A 26,803-nucleotide genomic window follows, 5' to 3' on the forward strand; every position below is an offset into this window, starting at 1 on the left:
TCATTTATCCAATGTCAGAAAATATCCATAAAAAAGTTCAATAAAAGAATAAAGAAAAAGTAGGAAAAATCAAATTACCAACTTCAGAGATAATTGGAAAATCCAAAAACAAATACTTGACATATTTATGAATGTGTGTATGTGTGAGAAAGCAATAGCTACAATACACTGTTATATATATATATGTTATATAAATGTCCAGTCAATTCAGCAGCTATGACATGACCATTGTGTACAAGTCTGGTGTGGAGATACGCTCAAACACAATCTGTGTTATGTATGTATGTATGGATGGATGTATGTATGCGTTTGTGTGCCTGTGTAATGTTTAGGACTCGTCTCCGTTGGTGCTATCTCCGTCGTCCTCTCCTTCCTCCTGCTCACCTTCCTCCTCTTCTCTTTGTCTGCATTTCATCTGCAGAGCAGAGAAGAGGGGAAAAACAACACTTTATTCATCACACATGAGTTCTTAGCTCTCGCCCTGGTTCCCTCATCTCATCCCCCGCTCCTCACCTCGTCTTCATCATCCAGCAGATCTCCCTCCTCCTCTGAGTCGTTCAGGCCCCGCTTCATGCTCTCATCTTTCTTGCTGGAGGTGGAGGAGTTGAGGGGGGACACCTCACCGGGTTCAGGTTGGCAGCTCTTCATCTCTGAGTTAATGGAGGGAAACCGTGGGAAGAACATCTTATAGTAACCTCAAAGCTGTTTTTTTTTCCGGACTGAACTAATCTCTGCACTATAAAAACCTTCACATCTTTTACATTTTCTGTCTTTCATGCGGGTCTAAACTGTACGTTACAGTCAGGTCATTGGGGCCCACCTGACTTCTTGCTGTGGTCCTTTTCCATGCACTCTAGGCTCTCCAGCAGGTAGTCCACCTTGTGTTTGATCTGTGTGAGCTCTCTCTTGATGGACTGCAGATCATCTACCTTCACTGTGGGAGGAACAGCAATAGAAAAGTCATTACAACATTAGTCTATATCCACAACGTTCCACTTCTGGGATTGCTCCGGTGCCATTGGAAATTCCCCCTGATGTTCCTCTTTTCGGCCGGAAGTCCGGTACCTTCCGCCTTCTCTGTGTGGGAATTTTGAACTCCAGTTGATTGGTGAGGACTATGGTTAACTGCGCCTAAGATATCTGCAGGGTAAATCCAGACAGCTAGCTAAAATATCTGTCCAATCTGAGTTGTCTCTTGCACAACAAAACCAACTTTGGAGCGTACACGTTTCACCAAAACAAGTTCCTTCCCGAGTTTTTTTTGCAGCGGCACGGTGGCTCTGTGGCGCTCAGCGACCCATAACTTCATGTTAATGTTGTGTGGACTTGCCAGACCTTCGCCTGCAGCGCAATGGAGGATGGTCTGGCAAAGATTGACTGTTAGAACATGAATGCGGTTGTGATGGAGCGGCACAGGACAGTTGACTTCATAATTGTGCTACCTACTTGCTCGGGAGGTCCTCTGGCTGGTCTTGGAGGAAGAGAAGCTGGTTTTGGTTCGTCGGCTCCCTCCTCCGCTCAGACTGACCCTGGGACGCTTTGTGGGAATGACAGCCCGGGACAGAGGTGGAGGGGGAGGAGGCACCCGGGGCTGGTAGGAGTACATCCTGAGATGCAGAGGTGCCAAAATATGAAAGGTGTGTAAAAATATGTGTGTGTGTGAATGTGTGTGACAACGGACAGAGAGAATGAATAAAAACAGAAATGTGTATCCATCTGTGTGAACACCACGTGTGTGTCTCACTGTCAACATCTAACAGGTAGATAGTCCACACACAAGCAATTATTCGTAAAATAATAATAATAATAATAATGATGAAGATTAGACAGCTTACCTATCATAGTAATCTCTTTGAAAGTCATAGTCCAAATCAACAGAGGAACTGTGGAGAGGATCAAAGATTAACTACAGCGAAGGGCACTCATCTTTGACATGAAGCCATACTGACTTTGCACTACGAGACTTGTTGGAATGCGGGATCTGGAATTCTTGTTGTGAGAATAATCGAGTGTGTACACACCTGTACATGTCTCCTGCGGAACGCTTCCCTGTCTTCGATCTGTGAGGTTTTGGCTCGCCTGCCAAGTTGATGTCTGAGGGAGGAAAAACCCAGAGTCAAGGAGGGGCCGGGAGTTGCAGGCGTAGGAGTAAGAGTGAGTACTTAGGAGTAAGAGCCGGAAGCACGTTATGAACCGAAAGTCTGGAATTTCAATCAACACATTTGATCACGCCTTCCTATCAACCGATGGGATTTCATTGGGTAGGACAAACGCAGGGTTTAATCCCTACTAGGTGGTGTTTGCAAATAATTACTAGGACTGGGACCATATGTTTTGTCCCGATTCGATACATGGGTGCCGATTTGATTTGTATTGCGATTTTCATTTATTGCGATCTTAGAAGTGTTGCAATTCAATAGTACTGCAAATTTCGTTTCCTTCTTTAACACAAACAATACATCATGCAACATTTCTAAAAAAAATAATCAATTAAAAAAAAATTGCTCTAAAAATATCAAAATGCATACGTTGTTTTCCACCTTCCCCTAATAATTTCTAGTATGGACCAGAAAACAGCTGTTTTTATTTTTACTCTATGCGAGAAGTTGATGTTTGAAAATGTTGCTTGTACAAAACAATCCTTTAAAGTTTTTCTTTCAGTGTTGCTTTTTAATTCCATGTTTGTAGCACTAGAGGGCAGCTCGGCTCACCTGTCTGTATTGCATAACAGAAACTGAGAACTTTAAATCTGTGACATGTGTCTGTGAGAGTGAATATTTGTTATTATGTTTGGGTTTAGGCCCTGTAGAGAATCTCGAGTTAAGAACATGGAGGTATTACAAAAGTGACTTTAGACTGGACATTTGCATTAATAATAAACCTTTTCTTAGACATGTTTAGTTAGCCTTTTTTTTCCCTAAACAAAAACTGAATGGTATAATAAAAAAATATTTAATAGAAGTTATTTAAAAAAAATATGTGGGTTTATTAAGAAAGTTGCACTTCTTTTCTTAATATCATTTTCACCAAACTTTCTTAGAACAAGTGACACTTAAACTCTGCACATATTTAGAATTTTTCAGAATAATTCTGAGGAGGAAATCAGTACTGAATTGAAGGCTCACCCTGCATGCCAGTACCAATACTACCGTACTAATTAGTGTGTCAGAAAACTATTTAGTCCCAGTGCATAGCATGTCAAATTCAGTATGCCAAAAACACCAGCATGTCCTACTGCATTCGGATAGATTTTGCAGCATGACTTTCTGGCTATTCTGACTATTCTATTCTCACAAACCTTGGGCAGCATTAATGAGCAAGAGGGTCAGAGTTTGAGGGGCAATGTTATGAAGATGCAGTATGTCTCTATTGTATGCATACTGCATGCAACATGATGTTCTTTGTATGGGCATTTGCAGTACATTCTAAAATGTCAAAATGTTTTAAAAAAAATATGCAATTTGGAAATCAGCCTCACTACTGGACTCCCTGACTTTGTATCTTCATCCATGCAGCTCTTAATTATCAACCCCCTCCCCCCACCTCACCTAGCACCTGTCCCACGATCATGCGGCCGTCCTCACTGACCACGGCGGCCCGGGCGTTCCTCTCATTGGCGTACTGGACAAATGCGTAGCCCTTGTGGATGGAGCAGCCCAAGACTTTGCCGTACTTGGAAAAGATGGCCTCCACATCGGCCTTGGTGACCAGCAGGGTGTTGAGGTTGCCGATAAACACGCGGGAGTTGAGGGAGCGAGGGTCCGTCTTGTTGGTCACGTTGCTGGCCATCGGGCTGGAGGAAGATGGGTAAAGGAAGAAGAAAAAGAGATATGAGACTTTTTTTTTTGTTCTGCACTAAAATGTGTAGATCTCTGCACCAAGCACTATGTGAGTTTTGGCCTTGTAAGTTTAAGCTCTATTACCACAATACTTTGAGCATGTTTTAAAAAAGCGGGTTTAAAGTGGGTGAAAGACTGCAGAGGGATGCAGCTGTTAGAGTCTAGTTTTAGACTATTGCTTATTTCTTACAACGAACAGTCTAAAACCAAAATAGATCAAATTTAAAGTCATGTAAAATAGAGAAGAGCGCAATTCCTCACGTTTAAGACGCTAGAATATCTGCTTGTGAATCACTTAAACAATTAATCATTATCAAAATTCTTGCCAGTTAATAAACTGACCCTCAACTGATAATGTTATAACCCCTTGTACCAATCTTTATATTAACAAAAAGCCATTGTAATCATTGATGTACACATTAAAAATATTCAAGGTGCTACTTCCTACGATACAGGTGGATTCAGAGAAGAGGGGTACTTTTGTATAATCTTACACACATTCACACACTAAATGTGTGTTTGCACTTTCAAATGGGAGACAGGAGCCTCTAAAAGGGATATGAGACAGCAGAATAGACAGTTTGATTGGGTCACGAAGCAGCCAGCACTCACTCCATGTCTGTGTCTGTACTCGGGTTGGTGGAGGTCTGCCTGCCTGTCTGACTCTGTTGGAGAGAAGAGGGTTGTCGAGGAACTATGAGAGATTAAATCAGTGGGTAGACATCTACACCTCCAAAAAGTTTGCTCTTTTTTTTCTTCTCTTTCTTGGATTTTTGGCAAGCCCAAGAAGTGCTTAAAAATGACGAGGAGCTGGTCAGGAGGTGGTAGACTATAACATATTTAAAAAAAAAAAAAAGGAGGTGGCTCTAAAAACCTGTGGGATAAATGGTTTGATGTTATGACAAAACAAGATAATGCATTAAAGTGAGAAAGCTGCTTTTAATAGACTACTTTTCAATATTTTTGAAACTGCTAACTTCCTTGTTGTGACTCTACAGAAGGTAATGAAAATAATAAACACTCTGAAATCTCCCTGCAGCACTGAGGTTATTACCAATATTTAGTAATAAATAATAATGTATAATGAAATAATGTCACATAGGCAGTTTGTTTACGAGGACAGGAGTATCCCCTAACCTTACACAGACAAATCTTGTTATTTATTTCCCTGTTGGCCTAAACATGATAAATACTATTCTCCCGGTTACTGCCTGTTATTTGCGCAGGCGCTTTAATCCTTCCTGCCTCAAATTCCAGACCGCGGTCAGGAGGCACACGGCCGAAGGTCATGTCTCTTTCATTACCGAGAGAAAATACTCCGCTTCTTCATAGCTGTGGAAGTGCGACGCTATTGCTGCCGCCATTGTTTTTGTTTATTCTGGTACGTCATTTGGCAGAAGCCGCGCCTGCGCAGACGGTTCGGCGGGGCAAATAACCTGCATTAACCCGTAACCCGACTACTTCAACCAGCATATTGGGGGGTCTCATTAACAGGATATATTATTTGTACATGCTTAAACATAAAAACGGGATAGGTTACTTCAAAATCCAGATCATAACCAGTTTACTCATGTAAATGTAAACACTCAGACGGGGGCCCTTTGCTGCTGCGCATCATAATCTTAAAAAAGAGCATACCAGAAAGCTTGTATCATTATCCTAAACAGCTCATGAACCTGATTTTTATGTCCCCTTCCGTTATTTAGTCAGTGAGGATCCACAAGCAAGTCACATTAGCGTGTTGCACAATTAGCAGCTTAAAGATTGTCGCTTGTAGTTATGCAACGTTGCAGGAGGGCAGGCACACATTTGGTATTTATTTAACTGACAGCCAATAATCATCATGCAGCCTCAGAAATAAAATATTCACTTAGCTTACTGCAAAGTGTTATTTTCTCCACCCCCAGGCCCCTGTTGATGAATACATTATTCACTTTTTTTAGTTGTGGGATTTCTTTCGACATTAGGACACATAAACCCGACACCAACACTGACTTTACTCGTCAACCTTTTGGGTGTCTAGCCTGTGTTTCCTGATTTCCACTCAACCCTGTGAGTAATCTTATCATCAACCACGTCAGCCATTACCGAGCCATGTCTCTCCTGCCAAAGCACAGCGCTGCTGCCAGCTGGGCTAAAACGGTGACCCAGCAGCAGCAGCCTCTCTCTGTGGCCGGTAGCTAGCAGGGGATTACATGGTTTGAGGCAGGCTGCCTGGCCAAAGCTTAGTGCTCTGCTCTCCTCTACATGTTTGGCTGGGATGTTTCTGTTGCTTGGCGAGCTGACAGGGTGTCCACAACATCGGGTGTGTTTAGTGGGGCCTAAACAGGCAGCTCAGAAAGTGTTGTTCTAATTCTCTGTGGGATATTGGGGTTCAAGGGGAAATATCCAGGGTTTACATACAAGCCAGTGAGTTTTATAACAGAGACTGATGATGAAGATTGCCAATAATTGGAGAATTTGGGATTTATTCATATTAGGACACAATAACAGAAGCAATTAAAATGCCAATTCTTGGTTTCTGTTTGGGTTGTTTAGAGGTGTTGATTTAACATCAATATCAGTTTTATTTTTCTGCCAGTTATGATGATCGACTCATTTTTACGCGTTTGGCTCACGCAGCCCACTTTTTGAAGACTTTTCTCCATTCAACATTAAATTATATGATTTGGCAGCGATTGGGAGCTGCCTGTAAAACATAACTATGTTACAGTATGCATCGGCTTTAAAAAGAGTTTCACATTCAACATGCTTATTATCGAGTTTCTTTGGCAACTTCTTGGGAGAGAAACAAGGCCAGTGCATCAGTTTGAATGAAAACTTGATATTCTCAATAAACTGAAAATCAGCTTCATAGAGCTGGTGTTTATTGCAGGGCTATTATATTGGATTGTACATACTGTAATGTCTCCCTTGTATTTTTATTCCAAATGAGACATCTTAATTAGGGGTTAGATGCTAGTTGTGGCCCCTCATATTAAGAGTCCATTCATGGTATATTACATATTTCGTTATAACTGAGATAACTTCCTATCCTCTGCCTCATCTGGGCTTTATTGTGTGAAGGCCAAGAGCCGAGACTTCCATACATATAATGGTGTTTACTGGAAATCTTAAGATGTGGAGGCCATCTTTTCCTTATCTTAATGATGGCTGGCAAGTGGGTTCAATAAATTAGATCAGTTAAGTGCTTTGGTTTAATGTTTGTGCTTTGACTGTGAAAGACACTGCAACTGCCAGGACTCATGCTTGAACACAGACAAGACAAATCCACAGAGAGCAGTTTGTACAGATGTGCATGGAGCTTAGCCTTTGATGTTAAACACGGGTTTAAAGGCTCTTTAACTGATAATTGCTTGTGCAAAATTTGCAAAAGTGTTGCCAATGAAAATATTTGGATTTCATAAAAACTGTAAGAAAATGGCATTTAATCACATACAATCAGGACAGTGTTTACTGAATGTTAGTATTGAATGGTATTCAGTAGGCATGCTTTTTTTAATGGATACAAACTTACTATTGGGGGTGAGAATGTTGACATCATTGTTATTATCAAGAACAGGGGTCTTTTGTCTGTGTGGGCAATAGACCAGATTTGACTCCATCAATGGCATGCAAACTAAGGAAAAAGACACATTACAAAGCAAGGGCAGCACTTATTTAGCCTTTGCAAGTAGTTAATCCAAAGACTGGATGAACGAGGGGCTTGAGGGAGTGTTATTCGGCAATTAGCTATAAATTGGGCCTCTAATAAAAACTGAGCATTATGCATTAGATTAAAAAACTGGGAACATGTGGGAAAAGCTCTTGTAAGAGGCCACTAGTGTCAGCAGACTGAAAATTATGCGGTTGATATTCTATTTTCACAGCACAAAAAAAACCATGCTATTTGCTTTAGGAAATTCAAAAGGGGAAGAAATGGGCTGAATCACAAAGAGGTAAAAACAAAAGTGGAATATAAAAAAAAAAAAGTGATGCAAAAGTTGAGGTGAAAAATAAACCAAAAAAAAAAAGTTGAGACCAACTTACGATTTGCAGCGGTTCAAAAAAGTGGCTTCAAAAACTAAACAGGGGGAAACAAAAATGTAATATTAGAAAAGAGGCCATTCTAAAAATGAACTAGGAACTGTTATTTCCACAAACAGGGAGGGAGATGTATGGAGACAGACTTAAAAAAGACTTGCCAAACGATAATGCCCACAATCCCATTTGAATTTGTTCAGACTACAACAACACATTAACCTAAAACCAATATAATGCATGTGTACCTACATCAAAAGATGTATGACAAAGCTATTCGCAGACTTTGCAGGCAGGCTACTACAAGACGGAACTCATAATAAATTAAAGAATAATAAATGGATTTTTATTAGACTTTGTGATCCTGACTTGTTGCCCCTCTAATGCTACGACTGCTGCCGATAGTGATGTTTAAACTCCTTATAAACTACTAAATTATAGTCTGCCTTTGTAAATCTCAATCTGCATATTTGTGTACAGACATGCAAACTGACACCAAACATTATGAGCAGGACTATATCAGAGAGACACAAGTGTCAACTTCAAAGTGCACACCAGAGCATCACCAGTCTGAGGAAAGTGGTGGCTCTGCAATCCCCCCCCCCCCCTGGCTGCTGCCCTCCTGGGGGCCAGAATAAAGGGTCAGCCACAGAATAGTGCCCCTGAAGCCTGGACGGGATCTTGCTCAAGGACACTTCCAGAGGACACATTTGGGGCCACCGGGGTGAGGGGGAAGGGGAGTATAACAGGAATCTTGCAGATTTGGGGGATGGGGGCTGGGACATCATCAACTGCATGTCTACCCTATCTTTCCACTGTAAACCTCTGTTGCAAATCTGATTATAACTTCTTCACATACATGGATAGACCTAACTGATCCGCCATAAAGCTATAAAATGATCAATTCAAAATAGGAACATCACTATTTAGAGGTGTGGGCCTGATTCCAGCTCATTGCAGGCCCCTCTTTTAGGCCTCCCTCGTGGGTCTTAGCAGCTCCACAGCTCTGAATAAACTGCTACTGAAAGAACGGGTTTCTACATCTGCAAATGGACTTAGAATGAGTTTTATCAGAATTACCGAATGCACACATTCTCTCACACCAATGACACAGCAATCCCATGTGTTAATGTTCCTTAAAAAGCCGCCCCAGTTTGTCACTGAGGAAAAATTACATCACTCCTGAAAGATCTGCTGCAGAAAACATACTGTCTCAGCACCGCCAAAATCACAAAGAAAACAGGGAAAAACACTTCTTTGTCAACGACTGCGACTCGAGTTACAGGTGAAGGCAAAACACCGGACGAGATTAAAAAACCTTTTAAAAACATATTTCCAGGAAAAGGGCGACCCGTTTTGAACACTGTCCAGAAAAGACTGGTACCATCTTCCATCTTTCTTTCCTCGAAAATACGACCACAATCAAATAAACAATGAGGTAACAGAGCAGCCCTGAAAAAAATGAGGTTTTGAAATGTCTCATTCGAAAAACAAAAGCAAAAATATGCTTGCGGAAGCTACTTAAAACTAGTTTCTGCGCAGCTCAATATGCCAACACAAAATGTACGCCACTACAGCCAACACAGTCTCAGGAACACCAGCCAGGAAAAATGCATTAAAAATAAAAACAAAAAGTCCCAAAGAGGTTCAAAGTCAAAAAATAAGAAAAATATAGGGGACAAAAATCTCTCGGTTAAAAATACTCACCAGGAGCTTAATAGGCTACTAAAAACGAGTAAAATTCAACGCTGTTACTACTTGAGTAGGTAAAGATCCGTTAACGGCTCTGCAGGCTGAATGTATCACCTTGAAACCAGTGGACACGAAATGGCGTCGACTCATACACACACAACAGAAGCAGGGACACGCCCAATGCTGCATCTTCGTTTCTGATTGGATATTTAAACCGCCCTGTGTGGCTCTACCCTTCAGGGATTGGCAGGTAGGTTTGCCAGTCCGGCTCGCGAGTGACGAATCGCGAATCGATTGGTTTAATTAACACTCCCAGTACGTTCAGACTGCTGTCCACACAACGAGTGCCATCCTGATATTTCATAGCTTAGAAAAGTTGATTTTGGTTCTTTATTATTTTGTACACGTAAACCATGACGAAGGGCGAAATGTCCACGCGCTGCGTTCGAATTGAAATAGCGTAGGAGGTAGAAGCAATGTAATGCAGCATAAGGTACAATTATGAAGTGGAGGGTAACTCTCAGTCTAAAACCTTTTTTTTTATTTTTCATCATATTTTGAGGCTTTATTTTAGCAAAATGCTTATGTTAATGCTCTTCTGTTGTAAAATGTTTTCTTTTTAGATTATTTAATTTATACACACACACGTTTGCCTTTAAAAAATCAAAACAGACATTAATGCACTTGACTTTAATACAGAATGACTTTAATACAGCTGTGATGTGCACAAACAAACACACAAACACACACACACACAGGTTTGATTTCTTTTTATTAAAACAGACTTTAAAGGTCCTGTGGTATGCGTTTTTTGGGATAGTTTTATATAGCCCTTGGTGGTCCCCTAAGACTGAATAATAATAATAATAATAATAATAATAATAATAATAATAACATTAATGTATACTCTTTATTGATCCCCTATGGGGAAACTACAATTTTCCCTCTGTCGTTATTACAAACTACACACACGCTCAGGTCCTATACATGCACTAATGGAGAGATGGCCTTAGGATTTGCCATTTCTGTGTCTTTAGCTTTAAATGAATTTGAGTGGGGGGGGGGCAAAGTGGAGGGTGGGGGTGTGGCCTTAGCCAACTACCGTGCTTTGCTTGTTTGCAAGACATGATGTCTCTCTCTTTCTCATGGGTGGACCAAATTCTCTAGGCGGGCAAAGCAGAGAAAGGGGATGTAACCTTTTCCCTTATGACACCATGTGGGGAAGACTCCAGATCAACCCATCTGAGCTTTCATTTTCTCAAAGGCAGAGCAGGATACCCAGGGCTCAATTTACATCTATCACCATTCTATTCACTGGGGGACCATGGGCAAGCTGGGACAACTCACATTAATGTTAAAAAAAAACTCCTAAAGTGACATTTTTTTGCCATGGGACCTTAAAAGCATCTTTACAACTCAAACATAATTGATAAAAATTGAATGGCATTGAAATCCGATGCATCTGTCCATTTTCTTACTGCGAAATAACGTCTTGCTGCAAAAATGTCACTTTTAACAACAATGTCATAAATAACAATTACAAAACAATTTTATTCAATCACACCAGTGGGTAAATGGCTTTTCAAAGTACATCAGCAGGGTTACCACTTCATTTTCCGTGAGATTGGACCTGAGAGATGAACAGATGTGGGTTCAGTATGACACATGCAATCAATAAAGAGAGAACAAAAATGGAGTGTATAAAGTACCTTGGATGTCAGCCATCCTCCTGCGGTTTCGTGGCAGCGTGACATCCAGTCTTGAGATGGACTCAGGTGTTCTCAGCACTTCCTCCAGCCGACACTGCTCCTCATTTTCCTGGTGGATCAATACATACCTGGTTATCAATCATTTTGTCCTGAATGGTCCTTCACTGAGAAAAAATCAAACAAAAAAACCTGTGTTGAAGTTTGTTGACGTTTCCTCCTGCACGCGGGCGTGTTAGGGCCTGGGCTTTCTGCTCCACTTTTCTGTTGTTCCCTCTCTCTCTGCAGGACGATGGCCTGCCGTGTGGTCCTGTACTCCAAAGAAAAGTTGCTGATGGTTTTACAAAATTCTTCCACTTTGGTGTCTCTCACCATAGCTCGGGAGTAGCCCAGGAACAAGAGGAAAGAGTGGAACCTGGAGGACCAAATATTTTAAGGAAAAGCAATAGTTACTCCATAACTAGAACTTAACAACAGTAAGAAGGACAACTTTTGGCCTCACTTTTAAAAAATATACAGGAAAAGACAACACGGTAGAAACCAGGGGCGATTCTATGATCAGACCCTTTGGAGTGCTCAGCCCCAAAAGAGAATATGACCAGGATGCAAACATCTCGCCTGAAAAATTACATCACTCCCCCCCCCACACACACACACACACGCACTTCTAAATCAGTAACTTTATTGGCCAATAAACTCTGTGCTAGCTGTTGAACAACGTCAGCTAACGTTTTTACTAACACTCTAACCTGGCACTTTATAAATCACAGTAACAATCAATTTGACACAGTGCTCTAACATTCAGCAATTTTAGTTGCTTATGTTTCAACTTGGATTCTAATCTGTGCCATGAAATTACCATATTCTTCTTTGGGGACTTCCGATTTGAAACTTCCCAACCACACTCCCACTCTCCCTCAGACAGATTAGATTAGAGACTCAAGCACAGGCGGGAGTCTGGCACAACATCTCTTGTTTCTGTTAACCCTTTCCTTGACTGGGTTTTGGCGACAGCAACACGTTATTAAACCTGTTTCAAGCCCTTTGAAACTGTAATTGGTTCTTTTTTCTCACTTACAGACGAGTTTGCAAACTCTAACTTGAACCCCTAAAATTGATTGACTTAAAATAAATTAAATTAATTTTTAGGGAGGCTGAGATGAAATTTTGTGGGGCTTGAGCCTCCTTAAAACGGGTCTAAAATCGCCAATATAGCAACTGAACATGATGTTTGATGGCAATTTTACTTATAGCACCAAATCAAGGAGCACTTAGCACCAAAAATGTCAACAAAATGAATTGAACCTTGTCCTCCCACCTGTTAACAACCCGACGATGGACTGCTCTCAGGACCTTCAGCCGTTCCTCGTAATCTCTTAAAATCTGTGGCAGGCGGTGACGAAGCGAACCCTCTAGGGTCAAAGCCTCATTTCTTCCTACTCTCTTCTTCTCCACCTTTCCTCCTTTCCTCTTCTCCTCTGCCTTGTCTAAAAGCTTTAGCTGCTCCCAGGATGCTTTGCACAGGGCCTCTAGTTGGGTAAGGTTGGACAGGACTAGGGAGTAGTCAAACTGCAAAGAAGAGAGAGAATTTGTGCATTTTGGAATGCGTTGTTACTTAGATTAATTTTTAATGAATTGACGTAATGTATTGTCTGTTTGAAATAGGATTACATTAGTTTTAGTTCCAGGGTTGACTTGGTTTACATTCCTTTTATACCTGATCTTGAAGATTAGTTTAAATCAATTTGTTATAGCCTCCCCTCCTAAGCCCATGCAGCATAACATACACACTGAGGAGACAAACAAACATACACACACACACACACACACAGGCCCAACTACGCACCTTTCCAACTTTAGTAACAGCAGTAATGTCAGAGTAGAGGTCAGAGGATTGTGGGTAGAGCTGCAGCAGCAGCACACAGACGTGATGCAGCAGGGGCTGGCGGGTGTGTGTATCCCTCACCTGGGACAGCTTCCCCAGGTAGCTCAGCTCAAAACCACGGGCCTTGACATATTACAATGAATTGTGAGAAAGTTTTGGGAAAGAAGAAAGTGCATTAAAAGATAAAGATTGTGATCACTCACCTTACATCCATTGAGAAAGTTACCGATCGCTAACACCGTTGCAAGAATGCATCTAAAGGTCTGGCTGTCTGCGAGCTGTTCCATGGCCAACTTCAGATGGAAGAGAGGTTCAGCAATTTCCTGTCACGAGGAGGGACACATTTAGAGGACAATGTAGGAATTCATGAACAGTAGGTGAGCTAGCAAAGCATGTTTCATTTTATTTAAAATTCAATGCAATTTCACTACTGATAATTGGAGTACAAGCCCTAAATCATAACCGTCAATGGTAGACTGAAAACCAGCTACAACATGACTAAGTGAGTGTATATGCTCATAGATACAAAAAGATCATGGGGCACCAACCTTGTTTTGAGATAAATGTCTGTTATTCGCAATGTTTTAAATAAGTACTTCATTACCCACAATCCTGAACAATCCCACAGTGATGCCTCTGATTGGTGGAACTTATGCTGGTGAGAAGGGGGAGCTGTCGGCACCCGATCTGTGCTGCCTGCACTATCCGTTTTTCACCTCCACCGGGAAGCTAACAATGGTTTAGCTAACAGCTAATTCTGCTAACCGCTAGCTGACACCTTGATTCAGTCTAAAAGAACGTTAATTCAAACCTAACACTGGGGAAAACAGGCTACAGCTGAATTAACAGCTGTTATATATTTTAACGGTTATTTTCTGGTTTTATTTTGAGGGTATTTTAAAGTTTTGACGTGCTGTCTTAGCTGTTAGTTAAACAAACGTTAGCTTCCTTTATTCAGTGGTGTGCGATAGTTTATCGGAAGAGTAGATCCTTCACTCTATAATGAAAATATGTACCTTTGACTTTTCGTGGATTTTCTGTTCATTTTTTCACTCTAAATGATATGTTGTATAATCACGTCACGTCGTAAGGCATGGTCTAAAACTCTATATACAGATTTTTCCGTCCGAAATTTACGTCCGGAACCCACGGTCTCTCGGAGGAGGGACTGTTGAGCTCTATAGGGTTTACTTGTCAATCAAACTGTAGCTGTATTGATGATGTAACTTGTTTAGTGGCACTTTAGTTAACTTTAAAGTTAACTGTTCACACAATACAGTAAAGTCTGTAACAAATCCCCACCAATTGTTCCCAAAACATCCCAGTTAAATAGAAAATGCCGTAAACATTTGTGATTATCCTGGAACATGATTAGCATTTGAAAATTACATTTTTCAAATCTAAATGAAGCAGTTTCTACATGAAGTGTGTATATTTAATCAATTTTGCATTATTTAGACAGAAGCGAAACAAACATCCGTCTTTACCAAATATATTTTCAGTGGCAAATTAATTTCACTTTAACTTACCCTTTCTAATGAGTCATAATCCAGAGCAAAGGCCCACAGCTGAAGCCTGGAGTTCAGATATGGGATTTCCCCCAGCGTGAGGAGGCAGCGCTCAGCTGGGGCCAGAGGGGAGTGGGGGTTCTGGGCCTTGGCCTCCTTGATCAGAGCCAGTTCCTCTTCTGTTGGGATCAGTGCTTTAAGCCGCTGTTTAAGAAAGAAATGTGGAAAAAGATGAACTCATACTGCACTATTCACCCAATCAAAAACAGGCAAACAATTAATGTTAAGCAAACGCAGAAAACATGACCTCTACCTGAACGTCCTCTCTGTCCAACACGCTGCTGTCCATGCTGTAGATAGCAGGGGGGAGGAGACGGGGAGGGGGCAGTCTGCTCAGGGCGATGGTTATGATGTTACTCCGCTTCATCCCCAACACTGAGACTGAAGGCTGCTTCTGTGGAGAGACACAAAGAAGGATATGAGACAGTTTAATAAAGTTAATATAAGTATTTATGTAATTGCCTTTTAGGGTGGAATTTATCATAATAATTTGTAAATTTGTCAAAAATGTCAATAACATTTCTCATTGTATCAAAACACACAATTAGCATATTGTATTTAGTGGACATTTTAAAAACATTTTTGTCACTATTTCCCCAAAAGTTTACATGTTAAGAAAAGCTGAACAAGATGCATTGACCTAGGTTCGCATTGCCAGACCTTCCTCTACACTGCTGTGGGAGAGAGTGTGGCTAGTCCACACAGCATTCTGGGATTGGAGAAAAACTGGCTCCGGTGTCTTGGCATTTCTTTTAACCACTCACAATCATCCTGGGAGGCGCCAAGCCCCGGACACAATGACGTCGTTGTCTCTGCAAAATAGCCTCTGGAAGGAACTTGTTTTGGTGGAACACGCTTGTTCAAAAGTTGTTTTAGTCGTGCAACAGAAAACTCAGATTGGAGAGATAGTCTAGCTAGCTGTCTGGATTTACCCTGCAGAGATCTGAGGAGCGGTTGACCATAGTCCTCATAAATTTAGAATGCCAACACAAAGAAAGCGGAAGGTGAGGGTAATCTGGCCAAAAATGAAGGACATCTGGCCGATCTTCCGTTGGCACCAGCAATCCCCCTAAATGAATTGGTTTATATACTGGGATTGACCGAATGGGGTAAAAACTACAGTTTCACTTTATTTGCTGAGTCATCATCCTGCGTCATTGGTCTTACCTGCCTCCCAGAAGCCACATTAAAACTTGTGCTACTGCCCTTAGATTCAAACAGGTACTCCAGTCGGTTTGTGTCCAAATGGACTGGCTCAAGTCCGGCCCAAATGGTCTGAGTCCCGAAGCGGGTCATCCTGGGAAGGGGAGTTAAACTCCGCAGTTCCCTCCAGTGGAGCTTCAAGGTGCGGCATTTGATAGCTGCACCTTTATGGGAGGGAGAGGGCAAAGGTGATGCAAGTGGAGGAGGGGGAGGAAGAGGAGGGGGGGCTGGAGGGGCTTGGAGACACAACGATGATTCATTGGTTGATTGAGTTCCCTCGTCCTCTGTACTGTCTTCCTCGTCCCACAGGTCTGAGAAATCCAAGGTGTTGAGGCAAAGACGCGCAGCTGGTTTTATGAATGAATTCCAGGATAGCTCAAAATCCCAAGTTAGAGGGTAATCCTTGGTTTGGTCCGATTCCTTCATTGGTCTTTCAGAGCTGACTAGTAAAAAGGGTTCTGGGGATATTTAGTAGCATTACCTTAACAAACCAGATTGTAATTTTTGATTTATGCTTGAGAAAAAAAGCATGCTCCTTCCTTATATTAGATAAAAACGCATTTTGGTTCAGAGCAGATATAGTGCATATTTATTTTGTCCGCATGTTCCACACAGCACCTAAACTGGTTCCCTTCCTTGTCTCTTTTTCTCACTGTGCAGTCTGCAAACCCCTCAGACACTGTGTATGATATGCATATGAATGTCTGTGATGCTCAACCTCACATGTTGACCACAGAAGTGCATAATTCGCACAACCAAATCCCAATCGTTGAACCACCTGCGGGTGCTCTCACAGCAGCGTAACCTGCAATTGCCTCGGATGTTTGTCTTTCAAATCTAAAAATGACTAGCCTAAGTCTGATGCTTTTATCCGAATGTCCACTGTGACCTCAGTCAAAGACAAAAGAATCGAGGTGAGTTCTGACAGGCTGTGTTTAGTTCTGTATCCAATTCTGATGAGAAAATCCAAGGAATGTCTTTCTGTAGCGCTTCCAGAATATCCAAATGATGTGCTTCTGCAGCTATCCCTTGACTTTCATCTCTCTGTCTCTCTGATTCTCCTTTTGTAAGTGACAGCGAGGGAGCGTTTGGAGAGAAAACAGAAAGAGAGAGAGGTGCGTTGGTCCGTTAGTGCATCTTTCTTGCATTATTTGAGTTGCACCCTTTTCCTTAATTTTCTTATCGAGCCTGCATCTCCTGTTTGTATTGCTACTTGTGTATACACAAACTTCTTTATCTGCCTCTGAAGATCTGTTCCTTCCCTCCCCTTCTGCCTCCCCTTCTCCCCGGTGACTGCAGAAAAGAGCATGATTGACTAAATGTTGCCATGCATCCCTTTTCTGGTTACGTGCAACTTTGGGGATGACACATCAGCATACATTACCGCAATCATCAAAGCTGCCTTGATAAGACAAGGTATAACATTTTTTATTGTTTTCAATTGACACACATGGTCCTAAATAAGTCGTTGTGCAGCAGAGTGATTATGGACAGCAGTGCACAACGGGTCATCTTAAAAACTATTGTATAAATATTCCTCAACAAACATTAGCCAGTTCAGCAATTGCAAAAGCGTAACTGGGTGAAACAGATGATAATCAAAAACATTGTGAGAAAGCGTCTGTTGAATCCCATCCAGTGTACAGTTATGTTCACAGGGGTCATTTGCATGGTCGACATGCAGCCATAATGAGGAGCCCTCCCTCGGCCATTAGGTCGGCCCTAATTACACTTTATCTCCTTCAGTTGCCCCGCTGTCTAGAAGTGGCAGAAGGCCTCATGGGACACTTGGGCAAAAATGAGCTCTATTTGGAAAACTCAGCTCTTTATATATATTTATCTATTAAAGTGTTTTCAAACCTGCTGCAAAAGAGGATTTAGAAAGTAAATGCTCTTTTACAGCATCTTGTTTGTGTTATTTAGGGTTTTGTAAGTGACTAATTTAATGAATAATGATAATAAATATGTGTTTCACTTGATTTGACCAAGATCCACTTACTAGACGCTACCATATCAACTGTTCAACTGTAGCTGGACAGTATTTTAGTGATGATGTGGCGCAGTTACTGAAACAGACAGACGTCCCATGGGGACAGACATTTCCGGTTGATTGTCTTTGATCAAACCGGCCTGGGACTTTCTCTATGTGTCTGTGTGGCAGTGGCTGTCTATAAATGTGTGCATCTCTTTTCATCTGTTTCTCTGTCTGTCCCATCATGATAATCTCTGAATGTTGCTTGTCTCTTTCAGGGCCATCACAGCACAAGATAAAGGTCAGGGCAAATGTGACAATGGAATCCCTCCCAGTTTGCTTTGAGAATATTAAGTGTTTTTAATTTGTGAGGGTCAAGAACCAGAGCTTGGATACTGTCAGGTTAAGGTCATTTTGAACTCGGACATGCATATTCATAAATCCTAATAGGTAAAATGGATTTTACACTGGCTTTTTCTATGCTGATATAGATGATGACCTAACGTCATTATGATGCTTGATTCTTCGGACCAGAGGATTGGTGGGTTCACAAAACCACTTTCAGATAAAGATCTAGGGGCGAGAACCCAGCCAGAGGTAGAAGAAGAACAACAACAAGTTCAGCTTTTTTGAAAGTAGGCTGTGCAACGCTGGATGAACAATTGTATGTCTAACGTTGTGAATAAGCACCCCTAAAACACAGAATCAAAATGATGCTCCTAAAGGTCCTAAAAACAGATCAGATTGGTCATGTCAGATCAATCTACTGGTATTATGTTGATTGTAACCTACGATTTATATTTGTTGTTGTCTGCTTTTAGGATCAACACTAGTTCACTTGCATATATGTTTGCATATATACAGTACAGGCCAAAAGTTTGGACACACCTTCTCATTCAGTGCGTTTCATTTATTTTCATGACTGTTTACATTGTAGCTTATCACTGAAGTCATTAGAACTATAAATGAACACATGTAGAATTATGTACTTCATCAAAAAGTGTAAAATAACTGAAAACATGTCTTATGTTCTAGTTAACAAAGACAGTGTAAATAGTCATACAAATAAAAACGCATTGAATGAGAAGGTGTGTTCAAACTTTTGGCCTGCACTGTGTACATACACACATGTATATACGTATTTGTGTGTGTGTGTGTGTGTGTGTGTGCGTGTTTTTCTTAATTACTGACTTTTATTTTGAAAGTCCCGAACGGAAGTCCCTCTTGCCGCGCTCCCGCGTTGCTTTGGGAACATCCCTGTGAGCGCGCGCTGGCCTGACTGTAGCTGCCTGTCATCGTTTCGGGCTGACATCACACAGAGGATTTGCTACAATGTCAAACATTTACAGGCAGCGCGAGCTCATGGCGTCCCCGCGTCACAATGAGAAGCATCGCCGCGTCCTCCTCCTCATCCTCTAAATCCAGACACAGAACTCCATTCCCGTTTTGTATGGGTTTATTTCATGTTCTTGGACAGGATGCGTTCGAGGTAAAACGGGTTACTCTGTTCTATTTTATTGTCGCTTAGATTTAAGAGTTGTTGTTTTTTCCATTCGTGTGTATATAACAATAATAAATGTAGCATGTGTCTTTGAATATCAGTTAAAGCCATGATCTCTTAATGCTGACTGCGTCTTCCCCTCAACATCTTTATCTGAAAAGTTGTCAGCCTCGAACATTGAATGTCGTAGGTTATTACGTAATGAGTGCGGACACTGCTGAGCAGATGTTTCTGTGAGATGCTTGCGTAAATCATCATCTGTACGCTATACAGTTCTAATTTCTTCACTTTAGAGAAAAGGAAATTGAAATTGTGCACCATTAACATTTGTTCAACCATATGGGATTATACCAGTCCAATATTATCAGGGAAACTGTACTGTAGCCTATACAAATGTTATCAATCAAAAATAAAGCCATTGCTCAGAACTCATGAACTCTTTAAACAAAGTGCGTTGTTAGAACCCGGTACCAATGAGAATAAATTAGAATTTGCTTCATATTATTAGTTGGGACAACACCATTATGTGAAACAGTTGAATCGTGACGTGATTTCCCCCGTGATATTGAATATTGTAGGCTATGCAACGCTGGACCAATAGGTCTAATGTTGTGAATATGCACCACTAAAACACAGAATCATAAACATGATGCTCCTAAAGATCCCTACTAAAGCATTCATAATGTTTCTAAAACAAGCCTCCAAAACATCAAACTGTCAATTTCAAGGAGGTAAAACTTCCACAAAAACCTCGATTACTGTCACTGAGCTACTTTCTCTGCTGTTTATGTGCCGCAGCAGGTCTATGTGAGTGTGTGAGCCGGGTCGGAGGTCATGCTGCGGAGGGAATCTGACTCCCACGGCCTCTTTTCCTCTGGAGAGACGTCTGAGAATGACTGTGAGGTAATTTATTCATACTATGTCACCTCCGGCATGCTTTGAGAACCTGCATTGTGATATAAAAGCAGGCTTAGAATCCCATTTGGTGGCCTGTAATTGACACAAAGCTACAATTTAACATTCAAATTATTTGTAATCCTTCTGCTCCTCCTCTTAAAAGATTTGGTACACTCTGTCCTGAAATTCAACACAGGTAACCACATCAGCCACATGGGGTGAATGTAGTTTTCCACAATGCGAAACTGCATTTGGGAGGACATCATTCTCCTCTCTGGCGATGCATCAGTGGAGACTCTTCCTACAGAGCCAGTTTCTTGCATTAACTTGCACTCGTTCTCATGCTTAGCAAAGCATTGGTTGTTAACACAGCAGTCTTGCTCTTACCAGTGAATTGATGTGCTAAATTACTATGTGTTTATGGGGGGGGGAGCTAGTTTTAGCTCTAGACAATAATGTTTGTAGATTTTTATAACTTTATGTATCTGTATTTTATACTTTTAATACTAGCTTGTTTTGCTACAACCTGGAACACAACATATGTTCATGTTTTTTTAGCACTGACCCTGTTCAGATACATAAATTACAATTACAAAAAAATCCAAGTAATCTAATGATGATACAATCAACAGGTAATTTATTACCTTGCATTTGATGATTGCTCTGATGTTCTCTTGACTGAATCACATGTATTCGTCTGCCTTCGTATCTCCATTTTTTTTGGCAGTGCCGGTCAACTTCTCCACTTTTGAGCAGTTTAAAAGGGGAGTAGGTGGAAAAGGTTAAAAGTCAGAAATCGCATCACTGAGCCACCGAGAGGCAAATAAACACTTTTGCTGATATGCGATACTAGCTCCATGTTCCTACATGATATTGATGCCACTGTACATTAAATAAGTCTGTGTCCAGCAAAGCGTCACTCCTTTCCTTTGACTTACTTTGTTAATATGCTGCCGGCTAACAATAAAAAGGGACGAGAAGCTTCACAAGTCAACAGATGATGCTCTCTGTGTTTGTCCCTGTGTCTCAGATGGGGGCGAGTTGCGGAGAGGTAGATGTAGTGTGCCTGTGCGAGGCCGGTCCCTGTACACTTCACTCAGAAGCATACACGCCTACGCCGGTGAGTGCTCAGGCTTCCCACTGAAGTGTCTGTGGTCGTGGCTCAGTGTTTCTTCATCTGTAATCGTGCTCTAATTACATACCTTTTACTTCCTGCTGACCTATCTCTCTCTCTGCTGCTGTCCGTGTATTCATTACAGTATGTTTTAAAGGAAAAGTCCGTGATGTTGTCAGATTATTCAACTTTCTGTTCTCAGGAAACACTGCTGTGTGAGCACTGTGGAAAAAACAGGGTGATGATAACCAGGTACTCCGAGGGATACGGCACAGAGGTAATGTGTGACTTGAGTTTTTTCACGACGGGTGTGTGTGTGTGTGTGTGTGTTTGTGTATGTGAGTGCAACTACATACTTCAGAGGCTTGACTAGAGTCTGACCTGCAAGTGACTTTAGATATAAATGTATTAAAGCAGGCAGCTGTGGTTTTGCACGGCTGTCTCAAGGTTGCAGCATGTAATGCATACGTGACTAATACCAGGGTCGATTACACAAAGGCCAAAACCAAGAAAGATATTTTGACAACCAAGTAATGACATAATTTATGTTCTAGGTCACAATGAAACATTAGAGGACACAACACTGTACATAGGAGCCATATAACTACTGGAAATAGAACTGGTAGGGGACTTTAGATGTGTTTCCACTGTTAAAAATACTTTTGGCAAATGCACTGGTTGAAGAGTTAGACAACAAAACAACAATGCAACTCTAACTGTGAAATATAAAGCTACAGCCAGGAGACTGAGGTAGCTTTATTGCTATCATTGATAAACTATACATTATTTTACATAAGGGCTGGCAATTTATCAAAAAATGTTATCAAGTTAATCACAGTTATGGGCTGGGATTTTTCAGATCATAGATAGAAGTCTTTGGATTTGCCTGTGAGCTCTCAAAGTAAAATCAGTGGGAAGCAAAAACAGATCAGGTCTTTCTGTATTAGTCACGTAGGTGTCAGCTGAATTATGCATAACAATAAAGGTGTTCATAAAAAGTGACGCATGAGAACACGCACCCAGACAAATGCCATCATCAAGTGTTGTTGCTTTTGATTCACAAATAGTCGTGGACGGTGATGATTCACTGGGGCTCATCTGTGTTTTATCCAACAACTACAAAAATACAAATACAATACATACTGTACGATTTATTTGTTTCATATGTTTCATTGGTCTGCAGGAGGAGTGTGTATTGTCTGACCCTCAGGGGGAGAGTGATGCAGATGCTGATATAGAGGATACAGATTGCAGGTGTGATGTGCACACACAAACACACACACACACACACACACACACACACACACCACCCCACACACACATGCAACATCACTGACCTTGTGCCCTTCATCTGATTGGTTCAGACTCCAGGAGCCAGGTTCTCTCCAGCGAATCAGCTCGCGGAGACGTAAGCGGCCGCGGGTAGCGCGGCAAGACACCACAGAGAGCGAGGACGACGGTGGGCAGAGCCACAGAACACATCGCTGGAACCTCAGGCTCAGTCCTGACAGACCACACAGCAGGACCATACTGGAGGTAGGAAACACAAAAAAAAGGCTACTTCAATATTTTTGAGTTTTGATTGTGTCACTTGAAGGTCTCAAGAAAGAGTCAAAATGAAAAGTTCAAACCTGAACTTTAGCCATGGCTAAGTTGAACCTGATTTTTCCATCAAAACAAACACCGGTTCAAATGGACTACAGCTTAATTGCCGGTGAATCAAATGTATTAAGAAATTAACCTTCCGCCCAAAAAAACATTTTCATCAGTGCACACTTTAAAATGTGCAAATGTACATTATATCGTAGACATTGTTGTCCATACAACGGTACCGCTCACCTCTGTCTTCTTTGTCTTCCAGGAGAGCATATCGCAGGTCAGGCCCCTGGTCATCTGCCGGCCAAACGTCGAGAGGCCAAAGAGTCCGGTCGACCTGCCCAGAGGCTCCAAACGCTTGATGTGTCTGTGGCCATCTTCCCTCTCCCTCCCTCTCATCCTCCTCCTCTTGCTGCCTCTCTCCCTCTCCCTCGTCATTGTTATTGTGTCCTTCCTTCTACCCTGGGCCAGCGCTTGACCCAACATTTCTGTTTCAAGTGAATAGTTTCATTACAAAACGTTCCACCAACAATGAAATGGATAGCACAAAATGGAAGCGAAAATACGGTGCTTTACGCAGGAGACTAACTTAAAGTTGTTTATAAGATGTGACCCTCCATATTTCAGAGTTATGTTCTTTTTCCTTCCAGAAAATAGAGATGTTAAACATCTTGACTCTTGGGGAGAGTTGGCCTTTTGGCTTCATTCAAACCAGAAAGTGCACAGGTTCAAATACTTTGATTCTGCCCCTGTTAAAGGCCCTCTCTGTACATTTCCATTCAGATTCTGTTCACGATAAGAAAACAACTAAATAAAAAAAAAAAGCCTCATCAAATCTCACCCTCCGTCACATTCACACCCCCTCTTTTGTAAAAATAGACCTCTCGTCTCGCTCCTTATTCTAATGAGCCACCAACCGCAGTGGTACATGGCGGAAAGGTTTCAGAGCTGCACAAGTACATATATAAATATATATAAAATAAATATAACAGGCTCAATAGGAAAATACAAAAAAGATGACGCTGCTGAACTATGCAATTCTTCTGTTCCGCGGCATCTTAGCCGCTGTCAAACTAAGGCTACTACTTCTTTGGCACTATAATCACCTTCTCAGTCCCTTTCCTTTTCTCTTTGGAATACAGGGAGTTATGGTTCTATAATAGAGCATGACACCATTTACAAAGCAATAGCAGGAGACTTCTGGTATAGCTCCTTAACGGCAGTACATCTGCTGGTTTAATGAGTGTTTTACATTTATTTAACTTGTTGCAGACTATTTAAAAACAGGTTCTTCTTCTACACTTGTGTATGTTTTTAGTAAATAAGCTGACCTCACACATAAAATGAGCTTAATTGGAAATTAATTATGTCAAAGCAATTTAAACACTTAACACACAGTCTTACAGTTGATTACTATTATGTTTAATACTATTTATATTGTATATTTATATGATTCAAGTAGGGAAGTAAGCTTGACAATCAGTCACGCAACTTGTTCCAAGTGGAAATAATTGGAAAAAACGTGGCTTTTCTGTACTGTATGTTCAATGTTGCGTTGTTTTTGTATGGTTTTTTAAGTTGTAATAGTTTTGTTTTTTCACATCACACTGGAGTTGCTTCCTTGTAAAGAAATATTTGTTCCTAATTAAGATCAAGTTGTACTGTATGAGATAATTTGGTTCATGCTTTTATCTTCCAGCCTGTGTACTGCTTGTATTTTATCTCTATGTGTGTTAACCTCTGTGTTTTACTGGGCCATAGACGTTCAATAAAACTAGACTGTATTTTGACAAAAAAAGTGATGGGCTATGTGTGGGAAATAAAGTGGTACCTAGGGAGTTTTATGTTTTATGCTTAGCCCCGAGGCTATGCAAAACTTTCCCTTGCAAAATCTTACTTACAAACTCTAATGGTAACTTTTAGATACATGACGTTGCATGGTGGGGGGGGCATTTCTGGCATTTACTTAGGCCAGAAAAACACACTACTCCAGTCAGGCACGTTATGCTGAACTAGCTCGTTGCAAGATGGTTCACAAGGATCCTATTTAAGTATGTCTGAATTTAATAACCTGGTGGCGAGATAAACAGTATGTATGTATGTATGTATGTATGTAAGTACATGTATGTATGCTCTTGTATAGCCTAGTCTACATTTAGGCACCATCGACATACCTGTTTAATTTATTACAGCAAATTAATGCAGAATGTTAAGTTAGTCTGTATGTAGCAGATTGTTAATATACAGTCAATCCATGCTTACAACCATAGACTGTATATTAACAGTCTATGCTTGCAAAACACCCGTCTGCAGCATTCTTTAAGCTGCCAATGAGAAGACAAGACGGTGTATCCTCTTCACAGCCAGAACTCTGTACTTGTGTTAAAACCTTGGATTTTCCATTTCTTTGTAGCTGGATGTATCATTTCTCGTCTCTAATTATGAGTTTGGATAATGTTAATGATAGTGAGATACTTGCTACAGTTGCATTTCGATTGATAAATCCTGCTTTTCTGCTTTGTTTTAATGCTGGCTGGCGCTCTCTCTCTCTCCAGTAACTCTCTACCTCGCTCGTCCACATACCGGTACCGTGCCAGGGGCCGCTTGCCAGCCTGTCTCTAAAACACCGGCATTTGGATCAGTTGACAGTTCGTGAAATAAAAATAAAACAGACTGCAGTGCACAACGACACCAACAGATAGTGAAGGAAAATTGATTCCACATAGTGAGGGATGCAGAGAAGAAAAAAATCTTGTTATTTTTTTTTTGTTATTATTATTTACGGGGGGGACTCAGGAACATTTTGGGGTAGCCTCAGACCCCCTAAAATAGGCCTAACGACGTCCATGGAGCTCAGCCTCTTGTCCCATTAGTGTTTGCTGCTCTCGAGGAAAGGGCCTGAGGGGGAGGGGTCCCATAACAAGGTTAGGGCTCTTCCCTCCTCCTCTAACTTCTCTCTTCTCCAACTTCTCCTCTGACGTTGTCATGGCAACACAGGACTGCACAGGAAAACAGACTTTTCATAAGTAGATTGTGAGCTGCTGCCCAGAGCGAAACACTGACTGCTGTAAATACTGCAACATCTGCACATCTGCTGTGTTGCCAAATCAGAAACCTAGTGGTAAACAAACATTCAAGTTCTAACTTTATTTTAAATGCATTAAAATTCTATTTTTGCGTAGGGTTGACTAATAACTTGCCTGCATGTTTAAACGTCTCTATGTGTGTACACTAAACATGCACGTATGTGTGTGATGCCTCACATGTGAATGGCTGTGAGAAGAGCAGAGTCACTGTGTCCTCATGTAGGAGTGTGATTAAAGAGCGAGGTGATGCCCACCAGTTTGATATCCACTTCGCCCATTCACAGTGCTTTAACTTTGAAGCATCTGTACAGAAACTCACCTTGTGTTGATGAAATTAAAGCGCTGTTATGTTTGAGCATTTAGGAGCCCACATCAGTGTACATGGATTTGTACTTGTACCTTGAGTAAGCAGGTGCCCACTTAACCATCAGTTGAGAAAGCAATCAACCAATTATAACGATTAAAAAAATAACATTCATATCTACAGTACATTCATTAAAAAAAAGCAACAGAAAAATGTTAAAATGTCAAATTAGGCCACTAACAACCACTACTGCTGCTTAAGTGTCAACTGAAATGATGTTCACACTGGCTACCTCTCTCACGACCGATTGGTAAAAGCAGATATACACACCACTAGCATTTATTGGCACTATCCAATTAGTAAAAGTAAATCCCTAGTTTGGTAGTTACTAAGAATTTATAAGAGACTCAACAAACAAGT

At 41.2% G+C, this 26,803-nt stretch overlaps 3 protein-coding genes and 1 long non-coding RNA gene across 16 annotated transcripts; 2 read left to right on the forward strand and 2 right to left on the reverse strand.

Moving 5' to 3' along the window:
- Window positions 1–295: 295 nt before the first annotated feature.
- LOC117935063 (heterogeneous nuclear ribonucleoprotein C) lies at window positions 296–9,713 on the reverse strand. Of its 11 annotated transcripts, none has more exons than XM_034857199.1 (11): window positions 9,567–9,713; window positions 7,869–7,902; window positions 7,357–7,412; window positions 4,452–4,504; window positions 3,549–3,793; window positions 2,022–2,094; window positions 1,836–1,883; window positions 1,447–1,607; window positions 821–934; window positions 514–650; window positions 296–415 (listed from the first exon to the last, which is right to left on the reverse strand). In XM_034857199.1, the coding sequence occupies exons 3-11, from the start codon at window positions 7,381–7,383 to the stop codon at window positions 329–331; spliced, it is 945 nt and encodes a 314-aa protein (XP_034713090.1). In that variant the 5' UTR covers window positions 7,384–7,412; window positions 7,869–7,902; window positions 9,567–9,713; the 3' UTR covers window positions 296–328. The 11 variants fall into 11 exon arrangements, with proteins under 11 accessions (XP_034713090.1, XP_034713089.1, XP_034713093.1 ...); XM_034857198.1 differs by having other exon boundaries at window positions 7,357–7,458; XM_034857202.1 differs by lacking the exon at window positions 9,567–9,713 and adding an exon at window positions 8,940–9,519.
- On the forward strand, window positions 4,991–25,856 carry LOC117935111. Of its 2 annotated transcripts, none has more exons than XR_004654673.1 (3): window positions 4,991–5,124; window positions 5,783–5,784; window positions 12,608–12,618. It is a non-coding gene; the product is annotated as an uncharacterized LOC117935111 (long non-coding RNA). The 2 variants fall into 2 exon arrangements; XR_004654674.1 differs by lacking the exons at window positions 5,783–5,784; window positions 12,608–12,618 and adding exons at window positions 25,636–25,641; window positions 25,846–25,856 and having other exon boundaries at window positions 4,992–5,124.
- On the reverse strand, window positions 10,645–16,994 carry si:ch211-63p21.2 (FH1/FH2 domain-containing protein 1). The gene is made up of 9 exons (XM_034857146.1): window positions 15,878–16,994; window positions 14,964–15,104; window positions 14,672–14,854; window positions 13,346–13,465; window positions 13,104–13,265; window positions 12,576–12,826; window positions 11,450–11,672; window positions 11,261–11,369; window positions 10,645–11,181 (listed from the first exon to the last, which is right to left on the reverse strand). The coding sequence occupies exons 1-9, from the start codon at window positions 16,337–16,339 to the stop codon at window positions 11,153–11,155; spliced, it is 1,680 nt and encodes a 559-aa protein (XP_034713037.1). The 5' UTR covers window positions 16,340–16,994; the 3' UTR covers window positions 10,645–11,152.
- On the forward strand, window positions 19,116–24,791 carry si:ch211-63p21.1. 2 transcript variants are annotated; one of them, XM_034857229.1, is made up of 7 exons: window positions 19,116–19,374; window positions 20,188–20,289; window positions 21,314–21,403; window positions 21,600–21,674; window positions 22,581–22,651; window positions 22,762–22,933; window positions 23,259–24,791. In XM_034857229.1, the coding sequence occupies exons 2-7, from the start codon at window positions 20,221–20,223 to the stop codon at window positions 23,469–23,471; spliced, it is 690 nt and encodes a 229-aa protein (XP_034713120.1). In that variant the 5' UTR covers window positions 19,116–19,374; window positions 20,188–20,220; the 3' UTR covers window positions 23,472–24,791. The 2 variants fall into 2 exon arrangements, with proteins under 2 accessions (XP_034713120.1, XP_034713119.1); XM_034857228.1 differs by having other exon boundaries at window positions 19,145–19,374; window positions 20,185–20,289.
- Window positions 25,857–26,803: the final 947 nt, after the last annotated feature.

Source organism: Etheostoma cragini, chromosome 19 (genome assembly GCF_013103735.1).
Source record: "Etheostoma cragini isolate CJK2018 chromosome 19, CSU_Ecrag_1.0, whole genome shotgun sequence".
In the NCBI taxonomy this organism is placed as follows: domain Eukaryota; kingdom Metazoa; phylum Chordata; class Actinopteri; order Perciformes; family Percidae; genus Etheostoma; species Etheostoma cragini.

Bases quoted from the DNA above. Each gene is read 5' to 3' on its own strand.
- si:ch211-63p21.2 (XM_034857146.1), bottom strand. From the start codon at position 16,339: ATGAAGGAATCGGACCAAACCAAGGATTACCCTCTAACTTGGGATTTT. The intron at 15,105-15,877 runs GTAAGACCAATG...GTCTCTCCACAG, and splicing joins ATGTGGCTTCTGGGAGGCAG to AAGCAGCCTTCAGTCTCAGT. The intron at 11,673-12,575 runs GTGGGAGGACAA...TTGGTCCTCCAG, and splicing joins CATCGTCGGGTTGTTAACAG to GTTCCACTCTTTCCTCTTGT.
- si:ch211-63p21.1 (XM_034857229.1), top strand. From the start codon at position 20,221: ATGCTGCGGAGGGAATCTGACTCCCACGGCCTCTTTTCCTCTGGAGAG. The intron at 21,404-21,599 runs GTGAGTGCTCAG...TTCTGTTCTCAG, and splicing joins AAGCATACACGCCTACGCCG to GAAACACTGCTGTGTGAGCA. The intron at 22,652-22,761 runs GTGTGATGTGCA...TGATTGGTTCAG, and splicing joins ATAGAGGATACAGATTGCAG to ACTCCAGGAGCCAGGTTCTC.
- LOC117935063 (XM_034857197.1), bottom strand. From the start codon at position 5,203: ATGGCGGCAGCAATAGCGTCGCACTTCCACAGCTATGAAGAAGCGGAG. The intron at 3,794-4,451 runs GTGAGTGCTGGC...ATCTTCCTCCAG, and splicing joins AGTACAGACACAGACATGGA to CCCGATGGCCAGCAACGTGA. The intron at 1,608-1,835 runs GTAAGCTGTCTA...TCTGCATCTCAG, and splicing joins CAAAGAGATTACTATGATAG to GATGTACTCCTACCAGCCCC.